The following is a 25,085-nucleotide window of genomic DNA, read 5'->3' as shown; positions in this document are numbered from 1 at the left end:
CTTTCCCTCAGTGTCACCAGATGACTTCTATGGCTCCACATTTGAGGCAAGAATAAGGAAGAAGAGGAAGGGACCATATTGTGTCAGGAAAGCAACCGTTTTCTCAAGGAATCCATGCATGAGTTTCCTCTGTCCGCTCTAACACAGCTCCGTGAATGTAGTGGCTTAAAGCAACACAAGCTTATCCTCTTACGGTTCTGGATGTGAGAAGTCTGAAATGGGTTTTGCTAGGCTAAAATCACAGTGTTGGTAGGGTTGCCGTCCTTCTCTGGGCTCTAAGGGAATCCTGGTTTCCTTGCCAGAAGGTGCCTGTATTCCTTGACTGGTGGTTCCCTTCCATCTTCACAGCCAGTCACATCACTGTGACTTCTGCTTTTTTTCATCACATCTCTGACTTTCTGGCCCTCCATCTGCCACATTGAAAGATCTTTGTGATGACCTTGGGCCCACCTGGATAATCCGGGATACGCTCCCTCTTCTTCTTCTTCTTTTTTTTTTTGTTTCACAGTTTTATTTAAATTTTAGCTACTTAACATATAGTGTAATATTGGTTTCAGGAGTAGAATTTAGTGATTCGTCACTTATGTATAACATCCAGTGCTCACGCTCCCTCTTCTAAGGTCAACTGATTAGTAAGCATAATTCCATCAGCAACCTTAATTCTTTGCCGTGTAACCCAACAGATGCACAGGTTCTGGGGATTAAGATGTGATTGAGGGGACCATGATTTGCCTACCACAACCCATTTTTGCCTCATTGGCCAAAATTCTAGCTGGAAGGAGGCTTGAGAGTGGGAGCTGGATTAGCTGAACAACAGCGTCTGCCATATCTTGCTAGCACTTCTTTAAGTTTGTAATTACATATTTCTTGTGTGATTTTTTTCCCCTAGTAGATCCTATATTCCACGAGAGCAAGAACCATGTCTGTTTTGCTCACCATTGTATTTTCAGCATATAACACGGTACCTGACATAAGAGCAGCTCAGTAAATTTTTAGTGCATAAAGGAATGCATGAACAAGTACAGAGACACAAACACATGCACACATATGGAAAAGCATACTGTAGCATTTTCTGGGTCATAGCCAAGAAATGGAAGCAATCTAACTGTTCATCTATAGGAAACTGGTTATATAAATTGATTGATTTTTGAAAAGTAAACCCCTGGTACATGTCTACAAAAGAATATTCAGCCTTTGTAAACAATGAGACCGATCTGAAGTGTAGGGACATGAAAGGATGTTCATTATTTGTCACTAAGGGAAAATGCAAGTTGCAGAACAGCACGTATTGTATGACCCTATTTATGTGATAGAGAATAAACTGAAGCTTATTGCCCTCGGGAAGGAAGAACACAAGGAACCAGAAAAAACAAAGAGTCAAATTCTTGGCCTTGGATTGTTCTGGGAACCCACACCAAGCACATTCCTGTCTCATGGTCTTTGCACTGATTGTTCTTTCTGTCTCCAATACTCCTTCCTCACATATTAACATATTGATATTAATTAACATTAATGTTAACAGCTTGCTCTCCTCTTTCATTAAGTCTCTGTCCAATATCATCTTCTTATAGAGGGCCTGACTTGACCACCCTGTCTTAAACAGCATGCCCTATCACTCTCCATTCCCATGATCCACTTTATTTTACATGACATTATATATCTATTTAATTGTTTATTTTTTTAAGTAATCTCTTCCCCCCCCCAACGTGGGGCTCGAACTCACAACCCCCAGATCAAGAGCCACATGCTCTACTGACTGAGGCAGCCAGGCACCCCTTGTTTAATTGTTTATTATATCACTTCTCCACTTGAACGTAAGCGCCATGAGGCCAGGGATCTAGGTGATTCTGAGGCAGGTTGCTGGAGTACCTCAGTTTAGGAATCACTTCTAACTCTTAGGACAGCAGTTCTCAAAGTGTGGTCTGCAGACCAGCAACATCAGCATCACCTGGGGACTTGTTAGAAGGGCACATTCTCAAGCCTCACCTACTGAGTCAAAACCCCTGGGAGTAGGGCCCAGCAGTCTGTTGTTAAGAAACCTTCCAGGTAGTTCTGATGCCCACTCAAGTCTGAGAACAACTGACTTTGCTTCTCTTTTTTAAGCAGCACTCCCTGGCTCTTTTCCCAGGGATCTTTTCCAGGTAGAAAGAGGTTAACTCTCTTCCCTATCCTTTCCTCTATGCTGCTCCTAAGAATGTTCTGAATAAGATAGAAATGTTGAAATTCTGTGTTTAATGTACCTTAATTTAACTTAAATTTTTCTTGAACTTTACCCTCTAGGAAAGGGGCTGACAGTCAGCATTTTTGGCTTTGCGGGCCACCGAGTCAGATTCAACTACCCAGCTCTGCCACTGGAGTGGGAAGGAAGCCAGAGACAATATGTAAATGAATGAGCATGGCTGTGTGCCAATAAAACTTCATATATGGACACTGAAATTCGAATTGTCAGCAATCTGGTGGCATAATGTGTACATAATATGATGTTATTTTGCGTCTCTCTGATTACATTCATTTGGCCTCTTCTGTGAAATGCTTGCCCATTTCTTTTGCCCCCTTTCCTATCTGCTAAAGGGAACTCATTCCAGTGCGCAGTTCCTTTGGGCATTCCTTTTGTATGGAGGGAGATGAAGCCTGATATGTGGACATACACAGTGAATCCTGAAAAGTGGCAAGTATCTTGGCTCATTGGAGGCATAGAAGAACAATGTTGCCATACCAGTGGCAAGGATGTCTGGGAAAGAGATACGTAGATGGGCCCCTGGGGTTGGTTCCAAGTGTGCGTATCTTTGTCTCACATTAATATTCACCAAAGAGCATCCATTGCAGAGTAGATGCAAATCCAACCAGGTGGGTAAGCCAAACTTTCTCCTTGGCCACCATAGTACTTGTGCTGTGGGCCCCGGAATAGGTGGTTATGCAGGCAGGCGGGGAGGGAGGCAACACATGGGCCCAGCCGCATGGGCTTCACCTCTCCAAGGCTGGTTTAGCTACTGCCACCTGCTGAGTGCCCAAGAAGCCAATAGCAGAGAGCAATGGTGAATCCTGTATACGGTGTCGATGGCTAAAGGAACACTAGCCAGCCACCTTATGGTCTTAATTCCATTAGGTCCCTTCCACCTTGGAAGGGTGAGTGAGTTGTCTTTGAGGGAATCAACACATACTTTGGATTTGGGTTTGTTTTGCCTGCCTGTACTGCCTCTGCCCAGTGCTACCGCCTCCTCATTTGCTTCACAGGTTTCACTCTCCAGTAAATGCTTTGCATCCTAACTCAATTTCAGCTTTGGCTTCCTAAAGAATGCAATCTGTGACAACCTCTTTTCTAGGGGGAAATGAGACACTTGTAATGCGTGGTATGCACTAGATGATGATTACGCAAATTATCAGCGATGGTGGCTTGAAATGGAATACAAGTGGAGGGCAAAGCTTTGGGAAATCAAGTGACTAGAGCACTTAGTCCCTATGGTGACAGTGATGATTGCAAAGGATGTGGCTAAGGCTAACTGCTTCTGATGACCGTAGAGAACTTATACAGAAAAGAGGACAAATGGAAAACCTTGTATGCACAACACAGATCAGAGTGGAAAATCAAAGAGCCTCACTGTCACCATTCAAGTAGTCTTTATTCTCCTGGAACTGTCGGATGGATATGCCTGACAGTCATGCCCAGGGACTGATCATAAACGTTGCAGAGGTGCAGCACTGATTAAAGGTATGGCCTTGTTAGAGCTCTGAGGTTAACTGATGGGCTCTTCTGGGGAAAGAATAGGACCCTAACACAATGAGTGGAAATATTTGGGCATAAACTGATGAAGCTGAGAAAAATTTAGCCTCCACGTTTCCCTGAACCTTCCTTGCCAGGAGAAGGAGTCATATGTCCTTTCTCTAATGGTACCAGCCTTCCTCTGCATAAAAACCTTTTGGTGACTTCCAGGGGGGTGTTTGCCTCACAGGAAATACTGATTCTCCTCAGGACTAACCCCGCACAACAGTTCAGTGTCTCCACTCCCATAAGAATCATTGGATTTCAGTATAGCCTATATGCCCTAATGCCCAAGGAGAAGGGAATGTGGAAGTGGACCTATGATGTGCAGTCTGCTCAGTGCCTACCACTAACTCTACTCGTACAAAGACTGCAGTAGGGTTTCCTGGGTTGTGGGATTTTCAGTTTTAAAAATGTGACAGTCCCAGGAAAATTTGTATCAGTCAGTCACCCTATTGGGAGGACACTCTTCACTAAAGCATTAAGAAATATATTAGGTGTTATACGCAACTAATGAATCATTGAACACAACATCAAAAACTAATGATGTACTATATGCTGGCTAATTGAATTTAATTAAAAAAAGAAATACATTGGTGAGGGGAGCACCAGTATGATTGAAAAGCTCTATGGAATAGCCTCCGTAGGCCAGAGATGATAGTGGGAGATGCTTCAGTGGAATTGGACACCCTGATTTCAAAAGGACTAATGGAGTCCTAAAGGGTAGAGTCTAGGGGATGGTGCTTAACTGTCAGAACTAACGTGGATGCAACTGACATAAAGCACAAGGATAGAGTATTTTGACCTCTGTCTGTTGCAGGGGGTGATTGTTTATGGAATTTCCTAGGAATGCAATAGATGTGATATAGAGAAATAGAAAAATTCTAGGTCTGGTGGACAAAAATTTTGCAGACTCTTGAACTCTTACTCTGTTCCCAGATCTACTAAGCCAGTTCACAGGTCTGGAGGTCCTTGATTTTTTTTTTTTTTTTTTTTGAGCTCCTTGATTAAGGGGGAGGACAGATCTCTTTGAGAAAGGACCTTACTGCAATGCTATCACAGATGTATACTGCAAATCTTCTTTCAAATGTTCCTCAGACTGAGACCTATGGTCATTTACTAGGAGGCCATGACCAGGATAAAGAAAATATCCAGAACCTTCTGAGGGTTATAAGATTCCAGCTCTGAATTAATGCTAATTATTGGACAGTGTACCACTGTGGTTCATTTCCAGAGTGGGGACTTAGGGAGTCAGGTGATAAATTAGGTCTTGGTCTGAGTTCATTTCAGTGGGAACTTGGACCCATCTTGGCCGAATCACCACACATTATTTTTCTGACTCATGATCCATGGAGGGAGGGCTCTCATTATAGGAAAGGTCAAGTAGTATCCCCTGGAACTGTATCCCTCTCCCCTTTCACCTCTACTGCCAATAAAGTAAACCAAAGCAACACCAAATTCCTGGGGCAACTGAAGAGATAAGAGCCACCACCAAAGACTTAAACAATGAAATCGTGATGACTCCAACCACATGCCCCTATATAACTTGCCTGTTCAGCCTGTGGGTAAAGGCATATAAGTTTTGGAGAATGCTTTTGAATTATTGTTCATTTAATCAGGTTGTGACACCAATCACAACTGTGTTTCTTAATGTGGTATCTTTATTGGAATAAATCAACCCAGCCTCTGGCACCTATTGACCTAGCAACGATCATCAGCAGAGATAATCAGAAATAGTTTGCACTTGCTCTCTTACCTCAGGGCTATCTCAAACTATGCTGTTTTCTGTTATAATCTAGTCCAGAAGGAACTTGTCTTTTTATTCCACAGGCATAATGCTGATCCATGACACTGATGGCATTATGCTAATAACTCTGAGGAGCAGGAAGAATCAAGTATACTAGATGCCTCATGACCAGAGGATGGGAGATAAGCCCTGTGAAAGTTCAGGAGCCTGCTACATGGATGACATTTCTAGGGGTCCAGTGATCTGGGGAATGTCAGAATATCTCTTCTGAAGTAAGAGATAAGTTGTTTTTCCTTGCACTGCCCACCACAAAGAAAGAAACCAATACTTGGTGGACCTCTCTGGATTTAGGAGGCAACATATACCGTATTTGGGTATGCTGCTCTAACCCATTTACTGAGTAACCTGTAAGGCTGCCAGTTTTGAGTGGGATCTGAAGCAAGAAAAGCATCAGCAATAAATCTGAGTCTGTGGTACATGTTCAGTGAAGCCTCAATAGAAGCTTCATAGCACAGACTCTTAGGGTGTTGAAGTAAGGCCAGACTTTCCTTAATTGACAATTATTTTCCATTTGAAAGGCAATGCCTCTGTTGCTTCCAGGTTCTGATAGTGACTGAATTACTGACCATGAGACACCAGGAGACTATGTGACTTGAATGGGCCATTAGGAAATGGGTATTATCTAATCCACTCAATCATCAAATGGCCATGTGCAGCAGCATTCTATTGTTAAATAGAAACTGTGAATGAAATCAGATCTGAGAAAATTGGGAAAGTAAAAGTGAAGTGAATGAGGAACTAGCTCAGACTCACAGGGTACTTGCTCCTACTATATCACTGCCTCTCCATCAGCCCCTACACATGGCCTCAAGGACAGTTCTCTATAATCATCGAACAGAGCAAGAAAACGTAGGCCTATGGCTTTATAGATGGGTCTGCATGGTAGGCTGGCACCTGGCAGAAGTAGGTCCAGGTGGCTGACAGCTCCACTCAGGGATGGCCCCTAAAGACAGAGGTAAAGGAAAATCCTGCCAAGTAGTACATCTAATTGTAGAAGGAGAAATGGCCTAATATACTGATGTAGACTGATTCAGGGGCAGAGGCTAACATGTTGGCTGGATGGTGAAGAATGTGGAAAGAACAAGATAGGAATTTGGTGATAAGGAGGCCTAGGAAAAAGATATATGCATAGGCCTCTTAGAATGGGCCAGAAGTGTGAAGATATTTGTGTTCCATATAATTGCGTCTAGAGGACACCCACTGTGGAAGAGGCTGTCAGTAATCAGGTGGATAATATAACTTATTCTGTTGATGTTAGCCTCTTTAGCCACTCTAGTGCTTGCTCAGTAGACCCATATACAAAATGGCTGTGGCAGCTGGGATGGGGTGTATGTATGGGATCTTTGCTCACTGAAGCTGATTTGTCTATTACCACTTTGAATTGGCAATCTGCTTATCAGCAGAGACCAAACGCTGAGGCACCAATATGGCACCATTCCTTGGGGGCGACCAGGTAGTCATCTGGTGGCAGACTGGTTATACTGAACCCCCTTCCATCACGGAGGACGCACTGACTGTCTTCACAGGAATAGATACATATTCTGAATATGGATTTGCTTTTCATGCCTGCAAAGCTTCTGCCAGCACCACCATGTGGACTCACAGAATGCCTGATTCATCACCATGGTATTCCACCCAACATTGCTTCCAACAAAGGAACTCAGTTTAGTGTGAAGGAAGTGTGGCGATGGGCTTGTCCCCATGGAATTCATTGGTCTTATCACATGTCTCATCACCCAGAAACAACTGGCTTGATAGAATGATGACATTTCCTGCCAAAGGCTCAGTTATGGCACCATAACCTGCAAGTTTGGGGTACTGTCCTACAGAACCTAGTATATACTTTCTTTTTTTTTTTTTTAAGATTTTATTTATTTATTTGACAGAGAGAGAGAGCACAAGTAGGCAGAGAGGCAGGCAGAGGGAGAGGGAGAAGCAGGCTCTCCAAGGAGCAGGGAGCCCGACGTGGGGCTCGATCCCAGGACTCTGGGATCATGACCTGAGCCGAAGGCAGCCGCTTAACTGACTGAGCCACCCAGGCGCCCCATAGTATATACTTTAAACAAGGGGCCAATATATCATATCATCTCCCTTGTAGCCAGAATGTATGGGTCCAGGATTCCAGAGGTAGAGGTGGGATTGACCCCTCTCCCTGAAGAAATATTTGCTTCCCATCCCTACATCTTGGACTCAGTGGGTTAAGAGGTTCTAATGCCCAAGGGAGAAATGCTTCCACCAGGGAACATGTCAGGATTCTGATGTTTTGGAAACTGACACTGCCCTCTGGCCATTTTGTGTTCTTCTTGCTGTTTAACTAACAGGCAGACAAGGGGTCACTGTACAGACCAGGGTGGTCTATCCTGATTACCAAAGGCAGATTAGGTTGCTCCTATGCAATGGAAGCAAGGAGAACTATCTCTAGAACCCAGGGGCTTCACTGGGGTGCCTCTTATCACTCCTTTGTTCAATAGTACTGGTCAATGAAAACTGGTAACCCAGTCAAGGTAATATTATAAGGGTTCAGATCCCCTGTGGGGATGAAGGTTTATGTCACTCCACCAGGGAACGTATTCTGTCCTACTGAGATGCTGACAGAGGGCAAGGGAAGCATGGAGTGGGTGGAAGAAAAATTGAAGCTATGATTATCAACTTAGGGCCTGCGTCTAGTTACAGAAGCAGGGACTATAGCAACTATTTTTTTTTTTTAATTTTTAAAAAGATTTTATTTATTTATTTACTTGAGAGAGAGAGAGAGAGCGCATGTAGGAGGAAGGGCAGAGGAAGAGGGAGAGAGAGATTCTCAAGCAGGTTCCACTCCCAGCATGGAGCCCTATGCAGGGCTTGATCCCATAACCCTGAGATCATGACCTGAGCCGAAATCAAGAGTCAGATACCTAACCGACTGAGCCACACAGGCACCCCTATGGCAACTATGTTTTATCCTTAGAGCGGCCTTTCCCTTCTACTTTGTATGAAAAGCACTGTTGGTGGTTAATATTTTAGATTTCATGTGAGCATATGAATGAATTGACATCCCCCTGCAATGATAGAGTAGCTGATGGGTATTTGTACATTTTGTTTGAGGTCATGGGGATTTCATCTGGATGAGGGGCAAGAGTGGTGTGGAGGGGCAAAAGGAATGGTCAGTGCTGGGAATTCTCTGTTTTTCCTTTCAAGGTTCGCTTTACATCCTTCTCCACCCAGCTCTTTTCCCTGACCCACATTAACTTTGGCCCATTTGGCACCCCTACATTATGGCTCTGAGTAGCCATCAGCCAATGGGAGGTATCAGCAACAGGAGATCAGATGGTGGAAGGAGAGAAAGGTCAGGAAATTTATTTCCCACATTCCCTCCCTGCAGGGATGTGAGTTGGCAGTGATTCTTCTATAGAAGGCCACAGTTCCTGTTGAATGTTCCTTTCCTTATTATTTTATTTTTCCTTTTTGCCTTAGTTTTTGGTAACCATTCCCTCTCCTTGCCCCTTCAGGCTTACAATTACTGACATCTTCCAGTGTTGCTAGCTCTGAGGTGCTTCACCATCTATTGTTGATTTCCCTTAATTCTGCCCACCCACATCCTTGTGCATGGTTCCTTCATTAAACTGTCTTTAGGGGTCCCTTGCTGGCTCAGTCCATGGAGCACGTGACTCTTGATCTCTGGGTTGTAAGTTTGACTCCCACATTTGGTGTAGAGATTACTTAAAAATAAAATCTTGGGGCACCTGGGTGGCTCAGTCGTTAAGCGTCTGCCTTCGGCTCAGGTCATGATTCCGGGGTCCTGGGATTGAGCCCCGCATCGGGCTCCCTGCTCAGTGGGAAGCCTGCTTCTCCCTCTCCCACTCCCCCTGCTTGTGTTTCCTTTCTTGCTGTGTCTCTCTCTGTCAAAGAAATAAATAAAATCTAAAAAAAATAAATAAAATCTTAAAAAAAATAAACTGTCTTTAATTATCCATTTTGAGTATGTCATCTGTTTCCTGTCATGAACCCAACTGATACAATTCCTAATATTTGTTTATATATACCTTCTCCCATTTTTGTAATCAGTCTTTCCAGAGAGGTTTATCAGTCTTATTAGACTTTTCAACCAACCGGTTTGGGTTTTATTGATCTTTTGTATTAGACATTTTTTTATTAATATTTGTTATTTTGAAATGTTCTTATTTCTGCTTTCTCATTTACTCTGTTATTGTTTTTGTAGCTTCTTAAATCAGATGCTTAGGTTTTTAATTTCCAGCCTTGCTTCTTTATTTTTTTAAATATTTTATTTATTTATTTGACAGAGAGAGAGAGTGTGAGCATAAGCAAGGGGAACGCAGGCAGAGGGAGAGGGAGAGGGAGATGCAGGCTCCCCACTGAGCAGGGAGAGCCTGATGCGGGGCTCAATCCCAGGACTCTGGGTTCATGACCTGAGCCAAGGGCCGATGCTTAACCGACTGAGCCACCCAGGAGCCCCAGCCTTACTTCTTTAATCATACAAAGGTTTCACAATATAAATTTCTTTCTAAATACCACTTGGGCTGCAACCCATAATTTTTAAATTAGTTTTCTTTTTTCTTAAGTAGGCTCTATGCCTAAGGTGGGGCTTGAGCTCACAACCCCAAGATTTTTTTTTTTTTTAAAGATTTTATTTATTTATTCATGACAGACAGAGAGAGAGAGAGAGAGAGAGAGGCAGAGGGAGAAGCAGGCTCCCAAGGAGCAGGGAGCCTGATGTGGGACTCGATCCCAGGACTCTGGGATCATGACCTGAGCTGAAGGCAGATGCTTAACCATCTGAGCCACCCAGGTGCCCTCACAACCCCAAGATTAAGAGTCACTTCCTCTACCGACTGACACAGCCATGTGCCCCTATTAGTTTTGACATGTAATATTTTCATTATTGTTCTGTTCTAAGTATTTTCTAATTTTTAGTATGACTTTTTCTCTTGACATGTGATTTCAAAGTATGTTTTAAAATTTCCAAACATAGATGTTTTCTTTATCTTCTTGTTACTGATTTCCACTTTAATTGCAGTGGGGTCAGAAAATGTGAACTGTTTGAGACTGAGTCTTTGAAATTTGTTGACTTTTTTTTTTTTTAACCTAGCATATGATTAACTTTCATGAATGTTTCATGTGTTGGACCACTACTAGATGACATATTGCTTTTGTATGAATTAGGAAAATGTGCTCTTTCTTCCAGATGGATGTAACACCACACCCGAGCATGTGGTTTGGCAAGTGGAGCATGGGATGAATTTTGACCCCCACTTGTCCCCTTGGCTAGGTGCTTTTGATCAGTGAACAATCTGTACGTGGTGACTCTTTCATGTGTTCTTGCAAAGAATGTTTATTTTCCAGTTGCTAGGTACAGTGTTCTTGTATATCTACTAGAACAAGCTTGTTCATTTGATGTTCAAATTTTCTACATCTTTACTGATTTTTTGTCTGCTTCATCTATGAATTTATGAGAGAGATGAACTAAAAACTCACTGTGGTGGTGGATTTGTCTATTTCTCCTTATATCTCTGTTAATTTTTGTTTCACATAGTCAAAGCAGTTGAATACATTCAAAGTTAGTATTATTACATTTTTCTGTTGAATTGAAATTTTTATCAGTATATTGTAACCTTCTTTATTTTAAAAAAAATATTTTTAGTTTAGTTTTTTTTTTTTTAAGATTTTATTTATTTGCGAGAGAGAGAATGAGAGACAGAGAGCATGAGAGGGAGGAGGGTCAGAGGGAGAAGCAGGCTCCCTGCAGAGCAGGGAGCCCGATGCAGGACTCGATCCCGGGACTCCGGGATCATGACCTGAGCCGAAGGCAGTCGCTTAACCAACTGAGCCACCCAGGCGCCCCTAAAAAATTATTTTTAAAAGATTTTATTTTTAAGTAATGTCTACACCCAGCATGGGCTTGAACCTACAACCCCAAGACCAAGAGTTCCATGCTCTACCAAATGAGCCAGTCAGACACCTTTTGTAACCTTCTTTAAATCTAGTAATTATTTTTCCCTTGAAATCTGTTTTGTGTGATATTAATCTAGCTATAACAGCTTATATTTTGTTGATCATACTATTTGCCTATGTATTTTTTCCATCATTTTTACTTTCTGACTTACTGTGTATGTGTGTTTTGGGGGTATCTCTTAAAGATAGCTAGACTTCTTTATTTTATTTTATTTTTTTTAAAGATTTTATTTATTTATTTGACAGAGAGAGACACAGCGAGAGAAGGAACACAAGCAGGGGGAGTGGGAGAGGGAGAAGCAGGCTTCCCGCAGAGCAGGGAGCCCGATGCGGGGCTGGATCCCAGGACCCCGGGATCATGACCTGAGCCGAAGGCACACGCTCAACGACTGAGCCACCCAGGCGCCCCTAGACTTCTTTAAATCCAGACTGATAATCTTTACTTTTAACTGGAGCATTTGGTTCATTTACATTTATGCAATTATTGATATATTTAAGTTTAAATCTACCATCTTCCTCTATTCTCTTTGTCCCACTTTTCCAAAAAGTTTTTCCTCCTTTCTTGCCTTTTTTGGATTGGTGGTTGATTTTTTCCTCTTTCTCTCTTTTAATTTTCCCCCTTTTGGTAGTTTGGAAGAGATATAATATGCTTTTATGTTAGTGGTTATCCTAGAAATTTTAATACGTATATTCAACATAATTAAGTCTTTAGTTAATAGAAATCCATTACCAATACTCAGCATTCTAGGGCACAATTCCACAAAGAGTACAGTTTTTGCATTCATTCTTCGATTATTTTATTTATTTTGTCTTGTTTTGCTTGACCTTACAGTGACCTAAAATTAAACTATCACTCCATGCATCAGACTGTCAACATTGAAACTACCCAATCCCTAGCCTTCACCACAGACCTCTGTCCCTGCCTAGTCCATTGGTACTCTGGAGCCAGTGAGATCACCAGGGAACAGTACTCTTAGCTGCTGAGATAATACCAGACTCTGATAGCAAAGAACAGGCAAGCCAACAGCAAAGATGCAAAAGATGTGATAGCTTTGCAATCTTATAGAGCAAAAAGCCAATTAGCTCTGAGGAATTCCTAAAGGAGTCATCATAACATGTAAAAATAGTTCTGCAGGCTCTGGAAGAAGGGAAAATCAAAGCTTCGAAGGGCATCACTGCAGTCAGGTCATACCACATTTGTAGCATACTGAGTAGTATGCATACTGCTCACAGTTCAGTGTTTGGAAGGAGAAATCACTCTGATACAAAGTGGCAAGGTAAACCACAATACAGCAGAATATTGTCAGTGGCTCTCAACAGGGGGTTATTTTGCACTGTAGGAGACATTTTGTAACGTCTGGGGAAACTGTTGTAACAACTGGTGTGTGTGTGTGTGGGGGGGGTTCTACAATACACAGGATCCTCCCTGTCCTCTGCAAAGAATTATCTGGACTCAAATGTGGATCGTGCCCACTGCTATGGGTTATACAGTGAAGTATAGATAAGCAGCAGGATAGTGTTTCTTGTATCACAGAAGCCATCCTGTAATAATGATTTCACATTTCTTTAAGGCAGGATGATGGTACAGCAAGGATTCACTATACCTTTTTGTTGACACTTGAAAAATCCATAATAATGAAAAATGAAAAGATCAGCAGGCACTCATTTCTCTGAACCTCCTTGAAATGACAAAGGGTTTTTATGAGCAGATGTCACTAAAACTAAACGGTGTGTATTTTCTAATTAGTGGCTTTAGGATTTCAAAATCAGACAGGACATTAGGAGACTAGATATAGCTGATGAAAAACAATCATGAACAATGTGGTATTTCCCCAGGGCTTATTATGAATACAGCCTATCCCTCCAACAGCTTTTCAATGCAAATGAACCTGGTGCATTTGGTGAAAATTGCCAAATTTAGAAGATACTAGTTCTAAAGTTCATACCTTAATATATGTGTGGTAGGATTTCTTTCTTTGGTTTACCTCTATTTTCTAAAATTTCTGCCAAACACTTATTTTTAAAACTTTTTTTGTTTTGAAAAGTTGCACAAATAGAACAGAGAATCCTTGCATGTCCTTCACTTAGACTCCTAAAATGTTAATATTTTACATTTGCTTAATCATCCAAGGGTTTTCTTCTGAGATATTTTAAAGTTGCAACATAATGCCCCATTATCTCTGAATACTCCAGCGAGTATTAAACAAAGACTTTCACATTAATCATACTACAAGTATAAAAATCAAGAAATTTACATTGATACAGTATTATTAATCTATAGATATTCAGATTTTGTCAGTTGTCCCAGTAATACCCCTTTTAGCAAAAGAAAAATGTTCTTTTTCTGGCTGGGGATCAGTTGTCATGTCTGTTTCTATTAATCTGGAGGATTAGTGACTTTGATGATTTTGAAGAGTGCAAGCCAGTAATTTTGTAGACTGTCCCTCTATGGGTTTGTTTGATGTTCCCTTATGATTAAATTCAGGTTATGCGAATTTTGGCGTCATGAATGCTACAAAATTGGTTAGTGTTTTTCTTAGCACCTTATCAGGAGGCACAGAATGCCCATTTCTGGGCGTGCTGATTTTCATCACAATTAGGACGGTATCTGCCATGTTTTCCCACTGTAGTTTTTATTTCGCCTTTGAAATCATAGTATCTTGGTCGGGAGATACTTTGAGACTCTGTAATGTAAACAAGTTGTTTCTTATGGTAATTGCGCCTCCTAGTTTTGTCTAAGGTTACAGAGGCAGAGGCTGATTACAGTAGGGTGTCAGCACTGGTGGTGGCAAGTGTTTCCAAGGGTCAATTTCTGCTTGTATCCCTTATATTAGCATGTCTAGCACATAGTAAGTGGCTGCTTCTTTCCTGATTCATTTCTTTTATCTCAGCAGTTAGTAGGGTGTATTGTAATTGATCTGCTTATGTTTGTCTTTCCCACAGACTGTGAGCTCGTTGAGGGTAGGCACAATGGCTTATTGCGTCTCTGTCCCCTGTCTAGCACATACTAGGGGCTTGAAAAATACATGTTTGAATTAGTGGCCTGGAGTAGATACTACGGAAGAAGATAAGAGCTATGAATCGGCCTGGGGATGGCATTTTTCCTGTTCTAAAGGGAAGCTAGGGCAAGGGTTGTAGAGGGCGCGGTCGGCGCAGTCACTCTGCAAAGGAACCCATGGGTCTCAGCCACCTAGTTAAAGGCAAGGCCTCGGGTTTCCGCGGGTGGGGAGGAAAGTGGGGCGGGAAATCGAAAACCGAACTCGCAGCTCCCGGCATTCCCCGTGGGCGGTGCTCCCCTTTGACCCCTCGCTCGCGTGCTACACATCCGGGCCTCTGCTACTAGTGAGGGGAAGATGGCGGCCGCAACTGTGGTGGTTCCCGTAGAGTGGATAAAGAACTGGGAGAAATCAGGGAGAGGCGAATTGTGAGTGTCCGGGCTGGAGGCGGGCGCATGACCGGGCCGGGCCCGGGCGTCAGCCGTGCTCTCCCATGTGGGGAGAGGTTGTGGGGGGAAGATGTGCCCCCTCCCCCATCCGGGCGGCGGGTGTGGATGGTTGGCTAGGAGTTTCGAACTCGGGGAGGAGAGGTGCTGGTAACCGTCGCCGACCTCCTTCCTTCTCTGGCTTCTCTGAAATCTCCGTTGCCCGCCGTAGGCTGTGTTCCTTTAGTCTCTTAGCAGAACTCCCGTTTCGCCCCTGCGGGTCCCCGCGCTCCCGCTCCGTCTCTTTTTGTCCCCCTCTTCGCTTGAGCTCACTTGGCTCCTTTCTTTTTACGGGGCCGCGCCGGGGGGTTTCGGACTTCCCATCTCTCTGTCCCATTTCTTCACTCTGCGCCCGTTCGACTCTGCAGTTTGGAGCCCGACGCCTCCTTTGCCTGAAGTCCGAGGAGGGCGAACCGTCCCGACTCCCTCCTCTCCTCTCCGCCCGCCGCCGCCGCGGTGCCCGGGGCGTCGCGAAGAGCCCCGCTTGGTACCTCTCTTCCTCCCGGGGAGCGGTCCTTTCGGATTGTCCCGGCCTCGCGCGGCGCCACTGGCCGTGGGAGAAGTGTAGCTGGGATTGCCGCTTTCCCCGAAGACCTACCGGCATTTCTTTGCTCCGTTTTTTCACTTTAGAGCCATTTCGGGTTTGATTCAACTTTCGTCATTAAATGTTTCCTAAACCCCATTTTGTCCTGGGACTGCAACTAATTTTGGCAACTCTCCAAGGTTCTCGAGTACCTGGAATAACGCGTTTCCTTTAGTCATAAAACTTGTTTTTTTCCCCCCGGTAATACAGAAAACAGTAATTTGCCATACCCGCGGTTTCCTGGCCCAAAATTTCAGTTCGCGCTCTCTCGGAAAGAAAGAAATCGTTTAAGGAGTAAAACCCCAGATTCAAAAACAAATAACTTATTTCTAATTTTTCTCTGAATCGCTTTATTAGCTAAAGCTCAACATTGTATGAGATTAACTCTCCTTAGCCATTTTTGCTGTTGTCTCCCGTCCTCCCCCCCAGTCAGTTTAGGTTGCTGGTGCAAAAGATAACGAATCTTTGTAACTTCGTTACTTCGAACGAAACCAGGGGAATGCGTTGCCCGATCTTCCGCGTGTGATATTGCTAGCCTGTATGGCCTCTTCCCCCCCCCGCGCACTCGCACTGCTTTACGAAGTCTTAACTGTGTGAGCTCTAGAATTGTAATTTCCTGGGTAAGCGGCGGTCTTAGCCACTTAACTAGCTGAGTGACCTTGGGTAAGTTCCTTAACCACTTTGACCGTTTCCCCTTGAGTAAATTGGGATTAATAAGTACTCTACTCAAAGGATTGTTGTGAAGACTAAATAATGCCTGTAAAGCACTTGGCTTATAGTAAGTGCTCAAGTGATAGCTATTGAAAGTAATATTATTATTCCAATCTTTAGATATTTAAACTTCTCTGGACAGCTCTTGCTCTTAAAGTCCGTACCACCCAGGTTAGCAATTAATTGGTCTTTGACTCTTTCTCCTGCGTACTCTTGTACTCTAACGAATTGAGAGACCCTTGAAGAGTGGGGACTATGTTTCATATTTATTTTGGTTCAACCCTCCCGCCCCCCCTCCCCCGCTCCCACCCCTTCTCCCCCTAGCTTTTCTAGCATATGCTTAGAGTGAGTGCTTATTGGTTTATTAAATGAGAAGTCTATTCGATAAACATTCATTTTTAACTGTTAGGAACATTTTCCAGATCCTTGTACATGCTATTTAACAAATAGCTATTAAGTTCCTTGTGTGCAGGGAAGGCAGGATGGGAGGTTACCTAACCAAACCATCATTTTCATCTATATTAGATTAGGATAACCTCCCCAAACTGATAAATCAGTTCATTGTTTTGTTTACCTACTTAGTTATTTAGGGCCTGTCGTCTTCAGTAGATTGCTCAGCTTCCTCCTTCCAGCTGTTTTTGACAGTTTTATTATTATTACTTTCACCTTAGAATGAGTGGTATTAGAGCTAGGAGGTGAAATTCTGCTTGACTTCTTACCGGCAGTGGTTGGAGAAAAATAGTGATGTAGGAGGTTGAAGTACCTCGTCAAAATGAGATTTTGGATTCACTTTATGTATATTTGCATGATCCATGCTACCCGTATTGTTCCTGAAGAGCTTTTTCAAAACTTGTTGTTAGGGCTTATTTGTATGTAGTTATTCCATGGCTTGAGGAATGTAGTTTGAATTACCGTAGATCCAAATCAGTGTAGTCAGTTTTATAATTATATTCTGTTATATGAAGAGAGCATAAGGTGTTAATTGTATGACATAATGAAATGTTTTAAATAGGCAAACACATCACCATCCAGTACTTAGGTTTCATTTATTTGACCTCTTCCCCTCTTTCAAAACTTTGTTGCATATAGTCTAACTTCAGAGTTCTTTTATCTAGCATTTTCATTTTATTAGAATGAATGGTCTTGTAAATATATTACCAAAAATCCTTTCCTTTCTCTGAAAACAGAGCCTCTTACTTATAAGCCAGCAACTAGAAATGTTAAAAACGAAGGTAATGTGCCAACAAATTATTAGTGAATCCATTTATAGATTTGGCTTTTAGAATATGACCAATATTTAAAATAATATCTTGTGTGGGTTTTTAGTTTTTAACGAGATAAATTAGCAGATGAGATTTAACTTGACTGAAAATTATCTTTTAAAGAAAAATGCATGAAATATTTCATGAGGTTTTTAGTTCATTTCTTTTTTTTTTAAAGATTTTATTTATTTATTTGACAGAGAGAGACACAGTGAGAGAGGGAACACAAGCAGGGGGAGTGGGAGAGGGAGAAGCAGGCTCCCTGCAGAGCAGGGAGCCCGATGCGGGACTCGATCCCAGGACCCTGGGACCATGACCTGAGCTGAAGGCAGTCGCTTAACCAACTGAGCCACCCAGGCGCCCTTTAGTTCATTTCTTGTCGGTCACTTCTTACCAGTATATTTTGGGAGTTGTAGTCAACTTCAGCCACATAGTGTTAAAGCAACACATGAGATGTATGGGGCATTTAGTAAATTTCAGAGAGGGCAGTTTCTTAATTAAGATTTTCAATAAGTTGAAAAGCATCTGTATTAAGATGGAAAGTCTTGGCTTTGAAGAATAAGCTTTGTTAGGTAATTATGGGGAAAAGAAAAAACTTTATTTTGCTTGTCTAAGTGGTCAGTCACATACCTAGCTAACCTGTTGTTTCCAGAGATACTGATTATGTTTTTAATGATAAATTATAGAACTCTTAAAGTGATCTTTACCCACAGATACCAAAAGGACAAAGGAGGACTACCAAAACATAATTATTAAGGGTTTTTTCTAGTAACATTTAGATCTATTCTTAAAAGTTTCACATCTAAATGCAAACTTATGAATTCTGCCACATATGAAAGATAAGGATTTAATCACTTCAATTTTGGAATTAGAGTTTTAGTTTCTTGACAACTTCATATAAGCATAGAACTTGCCATGATTATGCTAATAAACTTGCATGTGCTGGTAGATCCAGTGGTGAATTTTGTTTTTAGTAGAAATCATTAACACAGTGAACTCAACATTTCTTTGTGTCACAAGCAACTTTAATGGAGGGTTTATGTTCCAAGGTCTTAATCTGTCCTCATGTCCATACTTGGTCTAATTTTGCCTCATGTCCATACTTGGTCTAATTTTGAAATACCTATATTTGTTGAATATTATCTATTTGTTCCAAGAACTTAATTATATAAAAAATTTACATATCAATTAGAAATTTTTGTTAGATCTCACCTTATTAATTATTGGTCGTTATAATAAGCTTTTAAAATTTAATTGCCAGATGTTTTGATTGCCATTCTTTTTCTTTTGCTGCTGCTAAATGATTTTACATCTTCCAGAACTTAGCTGAGTGCATTTGGACGTTCATTAAATGTCTGACCTGAATTTTTTGGAGGGAGGTAGGAGGAAGGAGTTTATGGCAAATCATCATTCAAAGAGATTTGTCTTGGTAGTTGTCTTTTTTTTTCTTCAAAAGATGCTCTAAATTCAGCTGAAGTTTTATCTGAAGCCTTTTCTTCATATTTTAGTTTTCATTGGCATTCTTTTTCTCATTTTGACCTGTATTCACAAATTAAGAATAAATCTTGGTCCTTTTTCCTGGTAAGAGAAATGGCATTTTTCAAAAAAATGTTGTATCAATATCAGGAGATTTTCTAGGCTATTGCTTTCTTTGTTAGAAAAATTAAATTATTCTCCAGTGCTTAAATATTAAGGTAGAAAGAGCGCTATTAATGTACTTGTGTGCAGGAACCTTTGTTCTTTTTTAAACATTTCCTGTTCCCTTTCCTCCTCATAAAGTGAATATTTTCATTTTCATAAATGCATGTTTCAAGATAAAACTGCATGCCCAATATTTCATTTTTGTGTTATATTTCTGTTCTGATAATGATAGTAGAGGTAGTACTTTGCTTCACCAAATTTAGCCTTTTTTGTTGTTTTGCTTTTAAGAATTAATTGAAGGATAGATTGACATCAGTGTTTCATATGTGAAGCCAACTTTGAGATGGTGACCATAATCAAGTAGCTCAGGCTTGTGCTGTTTCCTTTTTTACTGGAAAATGGGTTCAAGTAAGGTAGAAAGCTAAATACTCAAGAACTATTCACAAAATACCTCATGAGTCCTTGGAGGAATTTAAGACATTCAGTTTAAGTTTCACAGGTCTTTGACAGAATGTAGATTCTGTCTTTGTTCTCAGGGACCTGAGACAGCATCTCCTCCATAATAGTACCAAATTGTTTTAAAAGTGGAAAAACTGGCAAACTCAATTATTTGGAGGTTATGAGAGGAATAAAATAATCACTTAGACTGAGGCAGAATATTTGATTATTTTTTAAGCCACGTTAAAATGGGCAACTGCTGGAGGTAGTTTTGGTTTTTTTTCTTCCTTTATAATTTAGGATAGATTACTAAAACTGTTTAACGGGTGTGGTAGGACATGCAGTATTCAAAAACAGAATTGTGTTTTTTTTTTTTTTTTTTTTTTTTTTAAGATTTTGTTTATTTGACAGAGAGCACAAGCCAGGGGAGCAGCAGAGGGAGAGGGAGAAGCAATGTGATGAGGGGCTTGATGTGGGCCTAATCCCAGGACCTGGGATCATGACCTGAGCTGAAGGTAGACGCTTATCGGACTGAGGCACCCAGAATTGTTTTTTTAAGGATACTTTATGATTGATCTTCTGTTAGTGAATTACTTAGGGAGAAGAGCATGGACAAATTTACTGATTGGGGAAACATTCTTAGCAATTGGTTTAGTTTCCTCCTACAACTAGAGAAAACTGTTTTATACTAGGGAAATAAAAGTATCTTATGCAGGTGAATTGCCTTATCGTAATAAACCATCAGTGATTCCTTACACAATTTGAGCAAATCTTTGAGATGCTAATTAATAGTTCATGATGACATTATCACCTACATTCTAATGAGTATGTTTGTGGCCTTGTGACTGACAAGATGGAATTATGTTTCAATTACTTCTTAAAATTATGTAACAATGGCTGTACCCATTAGATTAGGTGGGATGAGGTGGGAACACTGACATTCCCTCCTCCCCACTGGAAGGATTATTGTGAAAGACATGCTTTAAACTTATTAAAACAAACAGAAAATGAAGCTATTGAAAATGTAAACAAGCATATAATGTTCACCATAAGGAATATTTGACCTTGCTTTTTAGTAGTCTGGATACAAAGGGAAAGATGAGTTACTTGATTCCATTCCATTCTTCTGTCAAAAACCAGTGTTTCCTACTACTACTTTCTAAAGGGAATTGAACCTTTGGGGACAGTGAGAACCACAAGGAATTGTTTTAATACTTTATAACAAATATTGAAGTGATCTTGATATACTTTTTTTTTTTTTTTAAGATTTTACTTATTTATATGAGCGAGCGAGAGAGAACCAGCGAGAATGAGAGAGCCCAAGGAGGGGGAGCTGCAGAGGGAGAGGGAGAAGCAGGCTCCCTGAGGCCCAACACGGCTGGATCCCAGGACCCCGGGATCACGATCTGAGCCAAAGGCAGACACCTAAATGACAGAGCCACCCAGGCGCCCCAACTTTGTTATATATTTACTCTTAACAGAAAAGAGCTACATGGTAGACATTTTTAGGTTACATTTTGTGATGCTAGTCTGAAGCAGATTTTTCTGTGTTGCTTGTTGGAAGGAAGATTGACTTTGTTTTATATTTCAGATAAGCTTGTGGTAGGTTTAACATTTTGAGAAATTAAAAGCTTTACTACTGTTCTCAGCACATTGGAAAGCCTGTCTAGTTCTTCAGGGAAGTAGTTGAAAGTATTTGGGGTCAAACTTAAATCAGTTTATTTTACCATTTATAATGTACTCTCTGAAAATTTCTTTCTGTTTTTTAATAGGAGTTGGTTAAGAAACTAATAACTAAATGAAAATTTCAAACTGCAGATTTAATTAGTCTCCATTGGCAAGGCCTTTTTATTCTTTGACTTTGAAGATAATTTTGTGAGACCTACGTGTGAATTGTTGATCAAGAAAAGTTTACTTTATTGACTTTATTTATTTATTTTTTTTAAAAGATTTTATTTATTTGCGAGAGAGAGAATGAGAGACAGAGAGCATGAGAGGGAGGAGGGTCACAGGGAGAAGCAGACTCCCTGCTGAGCAGGGAGCCCGATGTGGGACTCGATCCCGGGACTCCAGGATCATGACCTGAGCCGAAGGCAGTCGCTTAACCAACTGAGCCACCCAGGTGCCCTACTTTATTGACTTTAAACAACCATACTCTGCTCATCATGATGATGGAGTATTGAAATAATCAAAAGACAGAGTGGTGAGCTGCAATAGCTGCAATAATCTGCAAAGTAGATAATCTCTCTGTGGGTGATTGTAATGTGGCATAGTTCACTTTAGGTGTGATATAGAGTGATATTCTAGAAGTCTTTTTTTTTTTAAAGATTTTATTTATTTATTTGACAGAGACAGAGATAGTGAGAGCAGGAACACAAGCAGCGGGAGGGGGAGAGGGAGAAGCAGGCTTCCCCCGAGGAGGGAGCCCGATGTGGGACTCCATCCCAGGACCCTGGGATCATGACCTGAGCCGAAGGCAGACGCTTAACGACTGAGCCACCCAGGCGCCTGATATTCTAGAAGTCTTAAAAAATTATTTGTTTTGACTGTGGAAAAAGGATTGCTAGACATAAAAGTAAAAAACACGCATTCATTGGTTTTCTTTTTTGTTAGAGCCTTGTGCAACTTGTAATAAGAATATTTCTTTTTGTAAATTGTGCAATTAAAACAATGCAGAAAATTGCATAAAACTTAAATGTAGAGCTTAAAGAATCAGTGTAATATGCACATCCATGTAACTCACACCTAGGTCAAGACAACCGCCTTCCAGATAGCACACTTTTTACCTCTCCGTGGTAACCATTATCCTGACATTTATGGTTTTCTCTTCCTTGTTTTTATTTACAGTTTTACTACCCTATAAGCTTAAGTTTGTTCTTGAATTTCCTATAAATGGAATCATAGAGGGTGTATTCTCTTGTATCTGGCTGCTTTTGCGCAACATTATGTCTTGAGGATCCATCAGTATTTTTGCAAGTATTTGCCATTCTTTGATTTTCATAGTTACAAGATGCTCCATTGCATAACTCTACCATAATTTTATTTCTTGTGCTATTGATAAACAATTTTGCTGTTTTGAAATTTCAACTATTACCAACAGCGCCAATGAAACATTCTTATACAAGTATCTTGGTGTATATAAGCATGTGTTTTTGTGGGATATATACTGAAGTGTAGAAAATCGCTGGGTTCTAGATTGTGACTAACTTTAGCTCTCCTATAAACTGTGAAGCTATTTCAAAATACACTCCCAAAAGCAGGTGTATGGGAGTTCACCTTGCTTCGCATCCTCGCTAACATTTAATATTGTCAGACTTTAAAGATTTTATTTGTCAGAGAGAGAGAGCACAAGCAGGGGGAGTGGCAGGCAGAGGGGGAAGTAGGCTCCCAGCTGAGCCTGATGTGGGACTCTATCCCAGGACTCTGGGATTATGACCTGAGCCAAAAACAGACGCTTAACGGACTGAGCCACCCAGGCATCCCTAATATTGTCAGACTTTAAATTTTTTGTCAATATTTGTGTAATGGTGTTATATCGGGGCTTATATTTTCATGGGCATCTTTTTTAATTTTAATTTTTTTTAAAGATTTTATTTATTTGTCAGAGAGAGAGAGAGAGTGGGCAAGCAAAAACGCACAAGCAGGGAGAGCGGTAGGCAGAAGGAGAAGACAGGCCCCCCCCGAGTCAGGAGCCCGATGTGGGACTTGATCCCAGGACCTTGGGATCATGACCTGAGCCAAAGGCAGACACTTCACCGACTGAGCCACCCAGGTGTCCCCATGGGCATTTTTTTATATGTTATTGGCTGGTTGGATTTTTGATTTCTTGTGAAAGGCCTCTTTATATTTTTTCTTCCATTTTTCTATTGGATTGTTTGCATTTCTTTCATTGATTGATTTATTTTTAAATTTTTTAAAAAAGATTTTATTTCTTTATTCGTAAGAGACAGAGAGAAAGAGAGGGGGGGCAGAGGGAGAAGCAGGCTCCCCGCTGAGCAGGGAGCCTGATGCGGGACTCGATCCCAGGACCCTGAGACCATGACCTGAGCCGAAGGCAGATGCTTAACCATCTGAGCCACCCAGGTACCCTCTTTCATTGATTTGGAGGGGTTCTTTGTAGAGTCTGTATTTGTGTCCTTTGTGAGTTATAGTGTGTATGTGGCAGATATCTTTTACTCTTTGGCTTGCATTTCCATTCTTAAAATGGTGATTTTTGATGAACAGAAGTTATTTTAATGTCAAATTTATTGATCTTTTGCTTTATGATTAGTAGTTTTTTTGTGTTTAAGCAGTCTTTTCCCCATTCCAAGGCAAATGAACTTATCCTCCTATGATCGTCTGGAAACATTATTTTGCTTTTCATTTTTAAGCCTTACCTAAATGGAGTTGATTTAAAAAAAAATTTTTTTTTTTTAAGACTTTTTATGTATTTATTTGACAGAGAGAGACACAGTGAGAGAGGGAACACAAGCAGGGGGAGTGGAAGAGGGAGAAGCAGGCTTCCCCCGGAGCAGGGAGCCTGATGTGGGGCTCGATCCCAGGACCCTGGGATCATGACCTGAGCCGAAGGCAGATGCTTAACAACTGAGCCACCCAGGCGCCCCGGAGTTGATTTTTATATGTGCTATGAAGTAGGGTTTGCAATATATTGTTGTGGATGATGTATATGAAGAAAATCCAGCCTCACACAGATAAATAGTTGGAAAAAGGAGGAGAATTTTAATAGTCTTTTCAGGTAATTGTATATATTCTTCTTTGGTATCATGTCAAAATTTGTCAGGTGGTTGTTTCTTAATGGTTTGTTGCAATGCCAAATCCAGAACCACATCAGTGAACTTTTTGTACTATGTTAAAATGCATTTGTCTTTTATTTGAAATCTTTTATCCATGAATTATTTTGCATTGGTCGGTTGGAAAATACTGGTTCCCTGAATGATGCAGCTCTTCCAAATATTGACACAGTACATTGTATTAAATTAAAAAAACCCCACATTCTTTAGTATCATCACTGAACTAATCAGGAAAGTTTTTATGAATTGGGAATTAGTCAAGTCCATGGTGGCAGCTGTAAGTTTTTCACTATTTGGATTTTTGTTTGAAACCTCACATTTTATCATTGGCATCACATACTCTCAGTTGTTTTCCTTGAAGTGACTGGCTCAGTTGGTTCATTTTTGAGAAAACGCCTGCCAAAGACCCAAGTCTGAATAACCATTGTTTGTCAGTTGTTCTTTCAAGTAAAAATGGCATTTTATGAAAAAGCAGCTAGCTTAGCTCACAATTTAAACAGTTGCTTAAGTGATTTTCCTGGAGACAACTACAGTATTTTGGTGTGTGGCAGAAATGCTTTATGTGTACCTTCCATTTTGTCACATAGAATATTAAAATACATGTTCTTAAAAAAAGGACGTGTTCTCAGGGCTCAGGATTTAATTAAATTAATATTTTTTTTT

At 40.9% G+C, this 25,085-nt stretch overlaps 1 protein-coding gene across 13 annotated transcripts in view; it reads left to right on the top strand.

The window, feature by feature from the left end:
• Window positions 1-14,809: 14,809 nt before the first annotated feature.
• The window catches only part of THOC2 (THO complex 2), a 119,788-nt gene continuing 109,512 nt past the window's right edge, over window positions 14,810-25,085 (top strand). For 9 of the 13 annotated variants that reach the window (XR_004679747.1, XR_004679746.1, XM_035008252.1 and 6 more), the window contains exon 1: window positions 14,850-14,940. Coding sequence is in view for 9 of the 13 variants with exons in the window: in XM_035008252.1 (XP_034864143.1) it covers window positions 14,870-14,940 (71 nt within the window). In the remaining 4 variants the exon portion in view is untranslated. Of the gene's footprint in view, window positions 14,941-25,085 lie in introns of all 13 variants that reach the window. The other 4 variants (XR_004679754.1, XR_004679749.1, XM_035008281.1 and 1 more) reach the window with 1 other exon arrangement.

This window comes from Mirounga leonina, unplaced genomic scaffold (genome assembly GCF_011800145.1).
Source record: "Mirounga leonina isolate KUSES-001 unplaced genomic scaffold, KU_Mleo_1.0 Mir_101664, whole genome shotgun sequence".
Taxonomy (NCBI): Eukaryota; Metazoa; Chordata; class Mammalia; order Carnivora; family Phocidae; genus Mirounga; species Mirounga leonina.
This window is presented reverse-complemented; position numbering and strand designations above follow the sequence as displayed.